General features: G+C 38.7%; 1 protein-coding gene and 1 non-coding gene across 2 annotated transcripts; one reads left to right on the top strand and one right to left on the bottom strand.

Annotated features, from left to right (window-relative positions):
* Positions 1-4,349: 4,349 nt before the first annotated feature.
* LOC144666385 (uncharacterized) lies at positions 4,350-14,338 on the bottom strand. Its single transcript, XM_078527811.1, has 7 exons — positions 14,235-14,338; positions 9,692-9,936; positions 8,297-8,411; positions 7,433-7,546; positions 6,637-6,759; positions 5,189-5,961; positions 4,350-4,929 (listed from the first exon to the last, which is right to left on the bottom strand). The coding sequence occupies exons 1-6, from the start codon at positions 14,308-14,310 to the stop codon at positions 5,480-5,482; spliced, it is 1,155 nt and encodes a 384-aa protein (XP_078383937.1). The 5' UTR covers positions 14,311-14,338; the 3' UTR covers positions 4,350-4,929; positions 5,189-5,479.
* Trnai-gau (transfer RNA isoleucine (anticodon GAU)) lies at positions 12,236-12,308 on the top strand. The gene has a single exon. It is a non-coding gene; the product is annotated as a tRNA-Ile (tRNA).
* Positions 14,339-15,302: the final 964 nt, after the last annotated feature.

The raw sequence follows: 15,302 nt of genomic DNA on the forward strand, positions 1-15,302 counted from the left end.
TCAGAAAAAAATAAAAAAAAAGACTGGGTCTACACTCGGAGGACATTGGACACGAATACGTTAGAGCCATCAGACGTTAAAGGCGTCTGTCTTATTATATTTACTGTTTTTATAATAGTTAACTGCGTCCCGTTTTATACTAGAGGGCTTTAACGTCTGAGACGTTAAAGCTGTGCGATAAGAGCGTCGTTCAGACGATCTTACGAAAAGACGTTAAAGCCATCAGACGTCTGTCTTATTTACCGTTTTTATACTAGACGTTAAAATCGTCTCGAGAAAGCTTTAACGTCTCAGACGGCTTAAGCGTCTCTAGCCTAAAAACGGCCAGTCTTATTACTTATGTAAATAGTCGACCAAGGTGATCCAAGCTGCCCACAGGAATGGCGTTGATTCGGTAAGCAGTTTAATTACAATATATTCCCTAAATTAAATTGAATGCGGATAAAGAGCCTAATTTGTTCTAAACTTTCTACAGTTTTAAACTAATACGAACCTTGATCTATTTGGAGCACACTTGACATATAACAGGACTAATACAGAATAAATGAAATTATTTTGCACGGCGGAGAGAAACAAGCATTGACACGATCGTCACCCTGAGCCCACAATTTAAGCAATTGGGGAAAAGAATCCAGCATAAAAACTGGGCTTCAAGTGATTGGAACCCGTGACCTCCGCGAATAACAGTGCGATGCTCTACCAACTGAGCTATGAAGCCACATATTGAAAACTAGGTCATTTTAGTGGGTTCTTGTGGGTTGAAGGTATGGATGACAGAATAAATGAAATTATTTGCACGGCTATTTGCAATTTCTTTGTAATAGAACGATGTTATTAAACCCAAAAAACAGCATCTAATAATAAGTACTTAATATTGACTATTTCGCAGGTTAGGAAAACCATTCTGGATAATAGTCCAAATTAGTTGAATGTTGCATTATCTGATAATCTACTCTGTGTATTGTAATTAATGAGACTGGAGAAACACCTATTTCCTGAAAGAAGCACAGGACGAATAACGAGTTATTGAATGGTAAAATATCAAACCTGGCATGGACGCATGGAGTACATCGAGGAGGGACCTTCTTAAGCCTTGTTAGCTCCTTGTTGGTATGTTTCTTAAAACGTAAAATTGACAAGTGTTTTTCACCTCTGACGCTACTAATCTGTCCACCAACATAATTTTCCTAAATTTTCCCGTCGTGAGCAATTTAAAGAAGGTCACACTGAAAAAGGATCAGTAGTTAACTACTCTTCCCCCAACTCAAAATAGCTTGTCAATCAATCAATAATTGCAGTTTTAATCTATTGTTCCTCGTTAATTTGTAATTTCACCTATTGTTTTCCAAATTCGCTATTCAGTCACCACCTATTATTTTGCCGTTGAAAAAGATGAGTTTTTATAAACTTCGCGAGTTTTCGGCTAGCTGCCGTTGACAGAAAGAGAACGATTTTTAAATTTTAAACCCGGGTCTATGTCAGTGTCGGTTTAACGTTTAAAACAGCAATATTCCATTTTATGTAGTCCCATTTTTGATAGTTCGAACGGTTGTCAAGTCAGCAAGAGTTTTCTCACAGTCAATCAAACCTCGGCATTTTGGTCTGACGAATCATACAACTGGTGACGTCATGAGCGACCAATGGTAAAAGTACTTCTCACCCTTTCGCACACCTGTGTTAAATCAATTTGTTAAATCCCTTTGCTCAAATATTCCAATAGCCAGTTGTTCGTACTCAGAGTACTTTGTGTTTAGAGACATTTTCCGACCAAACAGGTACGAAGTATGTTGTCGTAACTGCATATTTTGTCCCATACCGATCTGAGGTAATCCACCTTTCATTTATTCTTGTAATGCGCACCTTTTTTCAGAGAAATGGCAACCAAAATGAGGATCGCTCTTGTTACTTTTCTGTTGCTGTTCATTGTGATGGAACAAGCCAGACCTATCCTAGCAGGTAAAGGAAAGTTTAAAAAGCTTCAAGCTAGGGTAGAGGAATTGGAAAAGACTATGAAGCAAATGGATGAATGCGAAAGTAAGTATATCACCGCAAACGAATGTCAGTGTTATGCCAATGAAGACTCTTCTCTTTACAAGATGGCAAGTGCGCTTGTCATCATGTTGAACTTCGATACTTCATAGTTGACTTAAGTATATAGGAACGACGAAGTCGCATAATTACTCCAGGTTACAGACAATTTGGAAAATAATAACAGAGATTATAGTCGTTATATATAACACATCCAAGTTTCTACGCGATCTAAATAGATAGCGCTAGCGTGTAACCATTACTCGATTGACGCAGACCCGTGCTCCATAAAATGCCTTGTGCTGTTGTGCAAATGAAATGAAATGGCCATTTAGTCGACATTTTTTTCGCTCGCTCTAAGTGAGAAAAATCCTTGTCAAGTTCAAAAATAAAGAACGATAGTGCAGATCTTCTCAACTCTACAGAGGGCATTTGCTGGTCATCTGTTAAAGGGACTATGTTACGGGGATTTCGCAGATTTTTGATCTGGACAATTTTCAAATTAGTGGTAGGCAACTAAACCCTAAATGGACATTATCTTTGAACATCTAAAGTACATGTAATATATAACCTTAATTTGTGGATAGAAATCAAGCTACGCCTATCAATATTGATATAGTCGAAGCTCTCTTAACGGACACTCTCGTAAGCGGACAGCTCTACTTACGGCCACCTTGTTAGAAACCCCGTTTTTACTCCCATACGAACTCTGTATTTTTACATTCTCATAAGCGGACATTCCCGTAAGCGGCCGCGGACACTTTCCGAGATTACGACTTAGACTTTTTTTTGTTTTTAAGCTCCCGTAAGCGGACACCGCAAAGAAAATCATATAATAAAACCTCTGTATCTTGTATTAATCAATCAACTTCACATCGCCGTTCGTCACAATGATTTTACTGTAATTACGACCATATTTCAGTGTTTGTTTTGTCGTCATCCACGTCCGGTTACATTTCGATAATGCATATACTGATATTACCATTATGTTAGCTGGGCAAGCTCCCCTAAGCGGCCATCTATCCCCTACACCTCTAGTGGCCGCTTACAAGAACCATTCTCGTAAGCGGCCAGCTCCAGTTGCGGACACTTTTTTCGCGTCCCGAGGGTGTCCGCTTATGAGAGCTTCGACTGTATTTCAAAGACGCGTGAAACCAATTTGAAAACGTTTGCCTAACTTTTTCAAATTGCAATCCGTTTCCATCCGAGCCATCCGCAGCCAGAGATGCCTGTTAATAGTTTCAGTGCTCTAATATAGCATTTTTTAATAAAAATGGACTATTATTTTTAGGTTTCCTGCGACGCAAATATAAGTTTTGGCTGCTAAAAAATCATTTAAAATCCGTGACATAGTCGCTTTAACGTCTACACTGTGGATCCATGACGCAAACCATCCATGATGGCGGTCAAAATGAATCTTATATTTTTTTTGCCGCTTGACGGTAAATTAATTTTTTCGCCAAACAGAACTTTCATTTGAATACTTTTAAGTAAACGGCACTCTGAATAAAATACATTGATTGAATACATTGACTAAAAGGCTGAAAACTGTTGTTTAATTATCACCCTTTTTATCTTGTAGACCAAGCTTTTGGAATCATATTGCCCTAAGGTTCATAGAGTATTGTTTTAAACGATATATCTGTTGGGGTACAGACATATTTAAAGCAATCTAGAAGGCTCAAATAGCACAGCAGTTGAAATTGCCGGCAGTTGGTATTTCTATCACTTCTTGTTACTTTCGTCTTTGCACAAAGCTGTAGTTTCAAAACCTTTCAAATTAACATTTATTTATTTTTTTCCGTAGCTTGCACAGAGATAAAAAAGATCATGGATAGGCTCACTGTGATGAAAGAAGAGATCGATTCATTAAAGGAGACCATTTAATCCAGGCGAGTAACGTTGCCCTCCTTAGCACTTAATTTCCCATGTGCTCCTGTCTCTCTCTGGTGGGTATTCCCAATCTACACAGGACACCCACACAAATGGAACGACTGTTGATGGTCAAAATATAAAGGAATGTGTGGGAAACGTTCGAAAGATGCTATTAGCATGAGCTATAGCGAGTTATATTCACATTTAAGTTGCCTTGTCGTCCTTGTAGCTCAAAACGGCGAATTTTAGCGGTTTAGTGGGTCTTTGCGATGCTGTCTTATTGCGTACAGTAGACAGCATCGCAAAAACCCACTAAACCGCTAAAATTCGCCGTTTTGAGCTACAATGACGCAAGGCACGACAATTGAGGTAATTAACTTTACGTTTTTTAATATAAATGTGAAAATTACTCGCTATAGTTCATGCTAATAGGAACGCTTGAACGTTTCCCGTACATTCCTTTATAATTTTGAACATCAACAGTCGATCCATTTGTGTGGGTGCCCTGTGCTATCTCCCAGACACAGAAAGAAATGCTAAAAGTGCGCACAGTTAGAAAAGTAAAAAAAAAAATAAACTCTGCGCTCCATCGAGCCTAGTGACCCATACGGCCGGTGTCTTACTCCGTTCTTTAAACCCGCAATTATCTCAGCTATGACATAGTCTTTATTAACACTGTTTTTTTTTTTTCATTTTCCCTTTGAAGGCATGGACACGCTACGAGACTATTGAAGACAAGATGCCTTTGTTTTCTCATTAAGCTGACAATAATGTTAGAAACTATGAGTCTCAAATATCTCAAATAAATGTTGTCTTTGATCTGTGCCGTACTTGTGCTTTTTTTTGTGATGTTCTTTGCAGTGTTACCTCTTTTACCACTTTGAAATTATTAGTGGTTTCCATTCATGTGTTTCATGCAAAATCATCATATAAAAGATGTAAAATATAAATTTGTTTATGGTGGCCATGCACTAATTAAGCATTGAGATAGCTACTTTTCAGGCATGCCACTGAAACAGAAGGCCCCTGGGACCCAAAATCGCCCAAAAGTCGCCCAAAATCGCCCAAAAGTCGCCCAAAATCGCCAAAGCGCCCAAAGCGCCCAAAGTCGCTCAAAGCATGGAATTCTGTAACAATGCTTTTGGTGTACCAGGATGATTCCCATGTACATGTATACAACAACTGTACTTAGACGGTCACCTAAATTGCCTAAAGTCGCTCAAAATCGCCCAAAGTCGCCCAAAGCGGCGACTTTGGGTCCCAGAGTAGGCCTAACAGAGCAAACAAACATTTAAAATGAACATATCGGAGCTAACAAACCAACTAGCAGGAGGCAGACCGGTTGGCTGTATGCAAAGTGTGACCGAAGATTTGAAATCGGCGCGACTGAGAACAAATCCATCTAGTGGGAGATTGGAGGGAAGCCTTAACCACTCAATACTTCTAAAAGAGACCTCCTTTAAGCCTTATGTTTAAAGGCAACATCGATTATATTCATCTTGCCATTTGTTGTTGAGAAAGTCATTACTTCACTCTAAAACGCAAAGGTAAAAAAAATAAAATTAAAATTAAATGATTAGTTACAAATCTCTTCAAAGTGATCAAAGTTGATATGTCCCCAGCCACCAGAAGTGTCATCAACCAATCGTAATTGAGCCTCTTTATTTTGATATCCCGTTACGTCCCAACTTCTCTCAATCATGCTTTCACTGCATCCTCCAGTCGCCTGCAAGACCACGTTTCCTTCAACTACAAGCTCAGCGCGGACGTCGGCTATATGGCAACTTCCTCCAATCAAAAACTTAAAGGTATGTCCACCGATGACGAAACTAGGTGACGTCAGCGTGCCTTGAGGGCCATCCCCTTGCGTTCTACCAGCAGGATGAGATGGACTGGGCCGATTCTCGTAGCCTCCTATCCACCAGTCTCCTTTGTGTTGTGACGGTTGGCCTCTATTTCGTGCTGTCGGGTTGTCCCCATATGTTGGCTGGTTGTTGAATGCCGTACCAGTTAAGGCCCAACCTGTTAACCCGTGTTCGAAATCAAACAGAGTGCATCCTTGCAAAAAACAACAACAACAACAAGAAATTTCACTTTATGGTGAAGAATGTTCAATCTTTATAATACCCAGCGACTTAAATTAACTTGTAATATAAAAATAGTTTTATGCGCGGGAACAGGTAGAGGCACGGCACGGGCACAAGCAAGGCCCTGAGGCAGGGTCTGAGGCAGAGACAGAAAACAATGCAGCATGCGTATAAACATGTTTTACGCTTAAATCTCTTGCATTTGCGTTTTTCTGAATATAATTCTTGGGCAACTTGTGTCTTAACGATCAATTATGGAGTTGTTTCGAGGAATAAAATTAGAACCTCTTGTAATTTAGGGACTTAAATGCTTTTTTATCCCATTTGTCATATACTCATTTATGATTGCAATGTTATATGACTAGCACCGTGTATGCTATATGTTATACAATTTTATATATATTTTCGCAATTGTGGACCTGAACTGGAGATTCGAGTATAACGATACGGCTCGACACAGGCGTATGTGACTATCCTTCTGTCGGGCGCTGTCCTCCATAGGCTTCTTATTTATGCTCAGTTGAGCATCAAAATGGAATTTCAAACCTATTGAAAACCCTCTTTGACATATCAACATGCGCCTGAAGATATATCTTTGCAAAATCATTAATGAATTATGCAATATGATCATGTAAATTATGTTTACCAGTGCAAATGGTTCCGTCTCCCTTAAGGCCAACCTTACACGTGCAACTGAAAGAACCCACATTATTGTTACACCAGGCATCCACAGAACAATTATGGGCGCCAATGGCACACTCGTCAATATCTGAGGAAAAAACCCATAAATTATTACAAAATCAAAGGTAATTTTTAAGATGAATTTGCATGAAAATGCATTACGTATGTTGTAAGTTGAAGAACTTGCAAAAGTAAAAGCCAAATTTTTGTGGTATAAAAATACTTAAAATTTGTCATAAAAACTTTGACAATAATAAACAAAAACATTTTGACAATAGTCATCTTCAAGATTATCAGTAGAGTTGTTAAAGTATTTTCAAAGTATCAAAGTATTTCCCCAAATTTTTTTTATGCAAATTAAGAGTGGTCGACGTTAAATCTGAGGACAGAAAATATAAACAAAAAACTTCAATGAAGTCGTAAAACTGAAATCAAAATTCACGCTAGATCCGAAATAGCTTAACCTTGTTTTGAGCAACGGGGCCCAGATAATACGTGTTTTTTTTGTAATATTTTGCCTTTAATTTAAATAAACACAATGATTTTAAGTCATTGTCATCTTCGGAGACCCAAGGGCAGTTAGTGGGGACGAGGGAAAGTCAATACGGGCAAAAAAATAAAAACGGCGAGGAACTGACTTTTCTTCGCCGATTTTTTTTTCCCCGACCCACTAACTGCCCCTGAGTCTCCGAGGATGAGTCATTGTTTGATTCTATGAAAAATGAAAAGAATTCTGTTGAATAACATGTGAAGACGCATACCTGTCTCGCAGTGACTTCCTGTAAATCCTGATTGACAGCTACAGTTATATCCGTTGACAAAGTCGTTACAGAGTCCTCCATTCCTACAGGGACCGCTTGCACAGTCATCAACATCTGTAGATAGAGTGCTAGGAAATATATTTCTCCCTACACTGATTAATTTGGCACCGCCAAAGTTTTTTTCATACTGGACATGTAGGGGAGTTAATTTTAGACCACCAAAAGGTTTTTCCCACTGGACGGACAAGAGGGAGTAGGGAAAATACAATGGGGATCGTGCTGACTCTCCTGAAGTGTTCACCTCACACCAATTTGTATGGGTGCGGATCTTGTACCGGTTGTAATGTGTGGAGTGAGTTTGTTGTGGGTACTCGTCCTTGGTCTGAGGGTTTTTCTCCGAGTTCTCAGGTTTTCCTTCGTCCATAAAACTACAAATTTTAAATACTAATTCGATATGGGATCTGTCCGGTCATGAGAATGTTATAGTGTTACCTTCGTTAAACGATAAACAAAGTTAATTTATTTTTTAAGGGTGTGTTTTTTCGTAAAAGAATGAAACTCTACAGTCGACGCTACCAGATAACACACAGGCAGCCCAAGCTAACGATAAGAGCCATAGTACCATAAGGGTATGAGTACCGTAAGGGTTTGAATGGAACGAGCTAGCACGTTTGTTATGTACCTCCTAAAACAATTTTTTTTCGATACAAACCCATATAAATTGAGTGCTCTCAGGGTACTGTGGCTGTTGTATTTTTTTGGGGGCTGGCTATGGATAGCCTGGCCGGAGAAGAGCGATTGCACTTTTCTTGACAACACTGCATTCGGCTTTTACCTCTCAATGAACACTCAACTCTCACATACCTCTTTCACACAACTCTCCGTCAAACCCGGCCGGACATACGCAGCGAAACGTTTTGTCTGTGAAGCCATGCTGACACTTGCCATTGTTTAAACAGGGAGTCGACTGACAGGCGTTCTAAAAGAAAAAAGAAGGAATTTTTTAAAAGAATAAATATCACGGGGTTATTGACGGGCAGTCAACTCTCTCCTTTCGGACACCCCGCTATAGCGGACAAATTCAGATCCTCATCGAAAGCTATAGAAATTTGTTAGGAAATGACTCCCGCTATTACGGACTCTCGCTATAACGGAATTATGGGCACCTTCGTGTTGCCAACATAACAGCATTTTATTGCTTTGAGGTGACGCTCGATAAAGCGGACACCATGAACTTCTCATAAAACACCATTACGTAAAATTGCACTCTGTTTTTCGTTCGTTGTCAAAACACAATTCAAAAGACTTCTGGAATAAGTATTTTTGCATCAATCATTCAATAACTGTACAAAAGACTTGCTTTTTCACTTCAGCTTGGCCTTTTTTTTCCATCAGACTCTTAAGGAAAGATCAAACTCGCATTCTCCATTCCCAACGACTGTTTAGCAGCTTCACCACTGTGGGTAATAGTGTTATCTTATCTAATGTATGTTAACCCTATTCAGTCCGGGGGGGGGAGGGGGTCGCTTTTGAGGCCCGCGCTGACTTTGAACTCTTATAACTTTTTTAAAATTCAACCAAACGCTACCCAACTTTCTGAGTTTTCCTAAAATTTATCTGGTAATAATTTGGTAGGATTGGATGAGGCGTCAGGAACTAGACATCACCATGGCAACGGCATTTTGACAGGCATGTTTTCCCAAATTTGTAATTCTCATGTTTCTATTAATGAAAAATAACTTTAATACAATTATTTTTAACTTTTTACGGTTTTAAGTACATTTTTATTGATTTTGAGTACCTTGAAGTAATTTTGGGTGGTTTTCTGGCATTTTGGAAAAAATTGAAATCCAAGATGGCGGCTGTTTTGACATCATGATGTAATTGTCACGTGATATGACGTCATCATCCCACGTGAAATATACCAAAAGAAAGATTTTTGGACATACAATACATCCTATAAGTTTCATTGTGATTGCTTAAATATTCTGGAAGTAACATAGGGGGGGGGGGGGGGGGTCCAAAAAGCCCGGTCTGAATAGGGTTAACGGCGCTTATTTTCCTCACACCCCGCATTTACGGACTCTCGCTATTACGGATACTAAACGTCGACGCCTCTAGCGTGTCCGCTATATCGAGAGTTGACTGTAATCGCGAATTCCCGCAAATGACTCTGCAGGTCAATATGCATTACCAATTTCCTGAATAATAAATTTATTTTACGTAAAAGTTACGCTTAAAAATATCATTCCATCTAACCTTAGTTCCCTGGAATATGAATTGTCTTCTTGTTCTTAGATGTCGTCTATCAGTAGAGTTGTTCAGTTCGCATATGTAGTCATCACCAGTCTCACTCGGTCCAAAGTTGCAAGACACGCAGTCGTCGTTAAGGTAACATTGCAACTCACAATTTTCTGCGTCTCGCACCTTTAACTTTGCAATCACGTGATCGTAATGAGCTTTTTCTTGCTCGTAATCAACAAAATGAACTTTTCTGCAAGCATCTTAACAGCAAAAGAGTAAAATGTCAAGACCAGAGAATGACTTATTATATAAACTAGAATGAAATACCAGGATTTCCCTTGCGCGCAAAAATCATATCTTCACACGTGAGAGTAAAATAATAGGTTTTATTCCATGAGCGCGCGTTAGACATGAGAAGGTAAATATCCGCCGAGTTGGCTATAACTATCTCATATCCTACAAGCGCGAGAAGTATAATTGTTTTATTAAAAACAAAGACTTGCAATATTTTCATGCTTCCCGGCTGTTCTTGTACACACAACACCTACCACATTTATGGTCCATGGTATATGACCTCATATACCATTGTCTGTTAACCAATCAAAACTCAGGAATTGCAACATACCATTTGTAGTTTTAATAAATAAGTATATTCCCGTTTCCCGTGAAGTGGAGTCGATTGTTAAAAATAAAAATAAAAAAATTAATTAAAGCAGAAAGATATTTTAACTTCTTTGGGGGTTACGAATTAGGTCGGTACGGCTCGTGTCAAATCTTTAACGTTCTTAGTTACCGGTTGGATGGTCCCTCTTAGCAGGAGGGCATTTTGTGGGCGCATGCGTGCAACCGCTGTACAAAGCCCGCGTGATCTTGGGAATAAAAATGGCGCGGAAGATTCAAACTTTGTTTTTTGTACTGTTTATCGTCACATAATTTAATATAGACGTAAATTTCGCTAAGAAAAAGTGTTTTGTGTGTGGCAAGGCTCTTATAAAGCAGATTTTCTGGCCTGCTTCGGGATCGTTGTTGAAAATAATGGGAAAATATGTGGGACAGGTAGGAAAGCCTTCACCGCCAAAAAACAAACAGGCCGTAAAAAGAGAAAAACATTTATTCGTGTGCTGGAGTGTGATATATTAGGATCAAAACTTCACATCAAATCAATTGCTGTAATACAAGCAGAGTGCGAGCAATATTATAGCTTGTCGAGAGATTTTTTGCCTAAAGGGACGGCCACCAAAGAAAAGGGTTTTCCCTGAGGGAAAAGACATGTTTGGGTGTTTTGCACATGATAATGCAGCTCACTGATGACTCTAAAGCAAGGCCAACTTGCCCTCGACTGGCAAACAGGGTTTCCTGGAACAAGAACTGCAGTTCTTTAAATCACATTTAGGCGACACAGAAGTAAAACAGCCGTTATAACAGAACGAACATCAATCTTAAAGAAACAAACATTGAAATGAAAATTTGAAAATAACATTGTTTATAGTTAAAAATTATTTCTTAAGACATTTTATGCAGCAGTTATTAGAACGTTTCTGAAAAATATATATATCGCTTGTTCGTTTCATGCTATTTTTTGACTGGTGATCAAGGCTAGATTTTGATAAAGGAGCCAAAAATGTACTAATTAACATAGTAAAATGTAAACAAATAGTCTACCAGCAAAGAATTACCATAACACTTTAAAATTAAGACCGATCTCAGTAATTCTTTTCTTGTTCAACGGAATAATTGTGGTACATCGAAATGTGAAGTTATTTTGACCAATGCTTAAGTTTAAGAAAATAATCACAAACGATAGTTTCTCTGTTAGAATAAACCAGCGAGAACGTACGTTAAAGAAAGCTAAAAATTACCACAATAGACCATTTTTTAACGCTACCTTCGCAGCATTAGACGATAGTTCAAGTACTTCATGCTCCATATATCATCGGTAGACGCTGGAGATCAAGGTTAGATTTTGAGATTTTTGCATCGTGAGAACGATGAAATTGCAGTTTCATGAAAAATCTGAACAAAATCATGACCACTCGCTCAAACCCGGGATACTTGATTATAACATCGTATAGTTAAAACTGCTGTTTTATATTTTAGTACTAAGTAGCCGTAGCGCTTTGTCCGTTTAGATCTCCCAGCTATTAAAAACATGGGCAAGGTATTACGGTTCTCAACATTCGGTCGCCATTTTGTCCACGCGCAATGTTTAATACACATAGCCAAAGTCGATCAGATAAACGGCACGCCGACACCAAAGTATGCTTGTTGTTGTCAGAAGATAAAGCAAGGACTCTTAGTATCGTATACAGCAAATAAAACTTAAAACACCTTTTATTTTGAGCTGAAAATTAGGCCATAAATTGTGAAAAATATGTAAACAATCGATAGCAGAACTTCTCTGTAGTGCGCACTAGCCCATATCGACGCATGCGCACGCAAAATGCCCTCCTGCTGTCCCTCTTAGGCTAGTTCTTTGTCCAGTAAAAATGCAGAGAGGCAACACAATGCTATTTGCAGAAAAGAAATACTAACTAACTTTGACAGTGCTAACCTGTGCCTGGTCCGTTAGCTCAGTCGGCAGAGCGTGGTGCTGATAACGCCAAGGTCGTGAGTTCGACCCTCACACGGACCACCAATATTTTTTTTGCCTTTTATATTTTTTTAAGATAGCCGGATTGAAAACTAATCAGTATTCTAAAACCATTTTTTTAACAAAATGAATTTTAAAATCGAGCGAGCGCGCACCATTTTGAAATCGCACAATTTAATCGCCCAAATGCAAGATTTTAGTCAGTACCACAATCGATCCAGCAAATAACAAAAGGTGCGATTCGTGAATAGATCACACTGCATTTTCATGCATGTATATGATTGGTTACTTTGAAAAAGCCTTGATATCTGATTGGTTGTTTTGTTTTAGTGTTCCTTTCTCATTGGCTGGGAAAAAGATGCGATTTAGAGCAAACCTTGATGCGATTCGTGTATAAATCGTCCTGCTGAGAGCCAATCAGATCGCAAGGATCACCAGTGATTTCAAAATGGATGTAACAATCGACATTATGTCTGGCGTTTTCTACTATTAAAAGATTGTCAACCCCGGAAACAAAAAATCTGAGAAAATTACCAGAGCCAAGAGCCCGGTTATTCTTCCTGAACGTACCTAAGGCCCACTTCAAACATTGCGCTACTATGGCGCGCCGTTTGTTTCAAAATTTTTTCTATTTTGGCTTGTTTATATTATAATATTTCTCGATGAAATTATACACCTCTTTCTATGCGATGGTTCTTAATGGAATTCTTTCTTTTCGTGGTACGCAGAAAGCATTTGTTTTTGTTGTTGTTGTTGTTGTTACCTTGTACCGTGATAAAGTCCTATACCCAAATATGGATATGGTGTGATTACTTTTTTTTAATTTTAATGTTGTGCTACTAAAGCAATCAACTCTCCTCAAATTTCATATCTTATCTTACCGTGAACTTTTTTCTTTTTTGATATCGTGTTACTACTGTGGCCAACTCTTTAAAAAAAAACACAGTTATTTTCGGCAACAGTTATTTTATTCGACTGAAATTCGAAACCAAGTCGCGCTAGGTTTGTGTTTAAGTCGAGCCTGATTAGCACGGTAGTAGCACGACGTCCGAAGCGGGCCTAAAATTCTCACTTTCTTTAGGTCTTTATTGTCTGCTTCAAAGGAAGGGCCTCTTTCATGATGGAATTACTTTTTTTTTATTCAATGACTGACACACGCTTGGGGATTTAGCTCAAATGGTAGAACATCTGCTTTGCATGGGACACCTGGATTCTCCATGAAAACATCTTGTTTTTGACTAACTTCTTTTTGCCTCTAAACCTTGATTGTTTTTTTTTTCTTTTGGTTTCTACGCTAAACGGTGAAAATATCGACTGCCGGGTACTACTAAACAACAATTTGCCAGAAAACAATAACGGTTTAGAAAGAGATTTTGAAGAATTTTTGTAGTCTTTGGAAGACTCAGTTTTGTGAGATTAAAATGTATAAGGCTCAAAGTTGAAAAATTTTGCACCCCGGCGGTCAAGTGTATAGAACTAGGTTTTGCAAAACACTATCATTTTCTCCACTTATGCCTTAAATTTAAATCTTACCAAAAAACACATTTACTGATTATACTAAGCTTTTACGTCACCTTAAAGCAAATGATGTAAAAGAAATTCACACTTTATGTTGTTAGACTTACATGGTTAAAGCCCGGGCCAAACGAGGACGAGAGTTGATGAGAGTTGACTCTCATGAGAGTTTTCGTCAACTCTCATCGACTATCATCAACTCGGGCCAAATCAGAACGAGAGTCCGTCAAACTCTCATCGACTCTTACGAAATATTTGAGCACGTTCAAAGTCGATGAGAGCGCATTAGAGTCGATGAGAGTGCATGAGAGTTCCATGCCAAACGAGAGTAAGAGTTTGAACTCTCATCAACTCTCATCCTCGTTTGGCCCGGGCTTAAGAACACGTCGCGTAACGAAGAATAATTATGATTGTAACTTTTCATCGCAAGATTTTAGTTAAAAACTAGCTTACCGTTTGACGAAGAGGAGAGCTTTAACAATGTGGTCACACTTGTAAACGACAAGACCCAGTAAAAAATGGAGCTCATGTTACTCCTTCATGTAGATCAAGAATTACTCACAAAGAATACTAGGGCATGGTAAATATAAGTGAACCTTATAAATAATTAAATAATAAATAAATAAATTATAATTATCCTCCCCGTGCTCAAGTTTGAATTCCAATTAAGTTCATGGCTGGAGGCTGCACTTAAACACCCAAGTAAATAAAGTAATTACATATAGTCAGCAAAAGATAAAATATCAACATATAAATTGTAAAATCTTACACTCGCGGATACAATTTTTACAGTTTAAGCTGTTTAAAACGATGTTTTAAGCTTAAGGCCCTGCCAAACGCACGCGGGTCATGTTGGGAAGCAGCTGGCCAAACGCACGTAACAAACTTAACGCAACATATCGCAACATTGTTGTGCACAACATGTTGCACGCGTTTGGCCACCCTGTTGCGATATGTTGCGGTATGGATGGCGCAAATCGAACTAGTGCGCATGCTCCAGCGCAACAATGTTGCACGTACGTTAAGCACGTACGTGGCCAAACGAGTACAACATCATGCAACATCCAAAAATGTTGCAAGAAAAAATTGACCATTTTCAAACTTGGTCCAACATCATCCAACATGTTGCATTAAGGTGGCCAAACGATTGCAACATGCTGGGCGCAACAATGTTGGGATATGTTGTGTTGAAATGTTGCATGCGTTTGGCCGGACCCACAGTTTTGCACCTGCGCCGAGTAGAAAGAAAATGTTACTCTTTGTTAAAGTACAGTTGAATCCCGATAAATCGAACCTTCAAGGGAAATCAAAAACAGTTCGAGATATTTGGAGTTCGAGGTCTTCGAGTCCTCAAGGGTATAATTAGTAAGGCGACAACCTGAAAGGGAATCGGAAAAGGTTCGAGTTAGTGGGAGATTCGAGTTATTGAGGGTTCGAGTTATCGAGATTCAACTGTATTAAATTTAACTTTGTTTGTAAAATCGTTTTGATTACCCTGGAAGTTACTGCAAACGACAAATA

This window comes from Oculina patagonica, chromosome 9 (genome assembly GCF_052425735.1).
Source record: "Oculina patagonica isolate OP01 chromosome 9, crgOcupat, whole genome shotgun sequence".
Taxonomy (NCBI): domain Eukaryota; kingdom Metazoa; phylum Cnidaria; class Anthozoa; order Scleractinia; family Oculinidae; genus Oculina; species Oculina patagonica.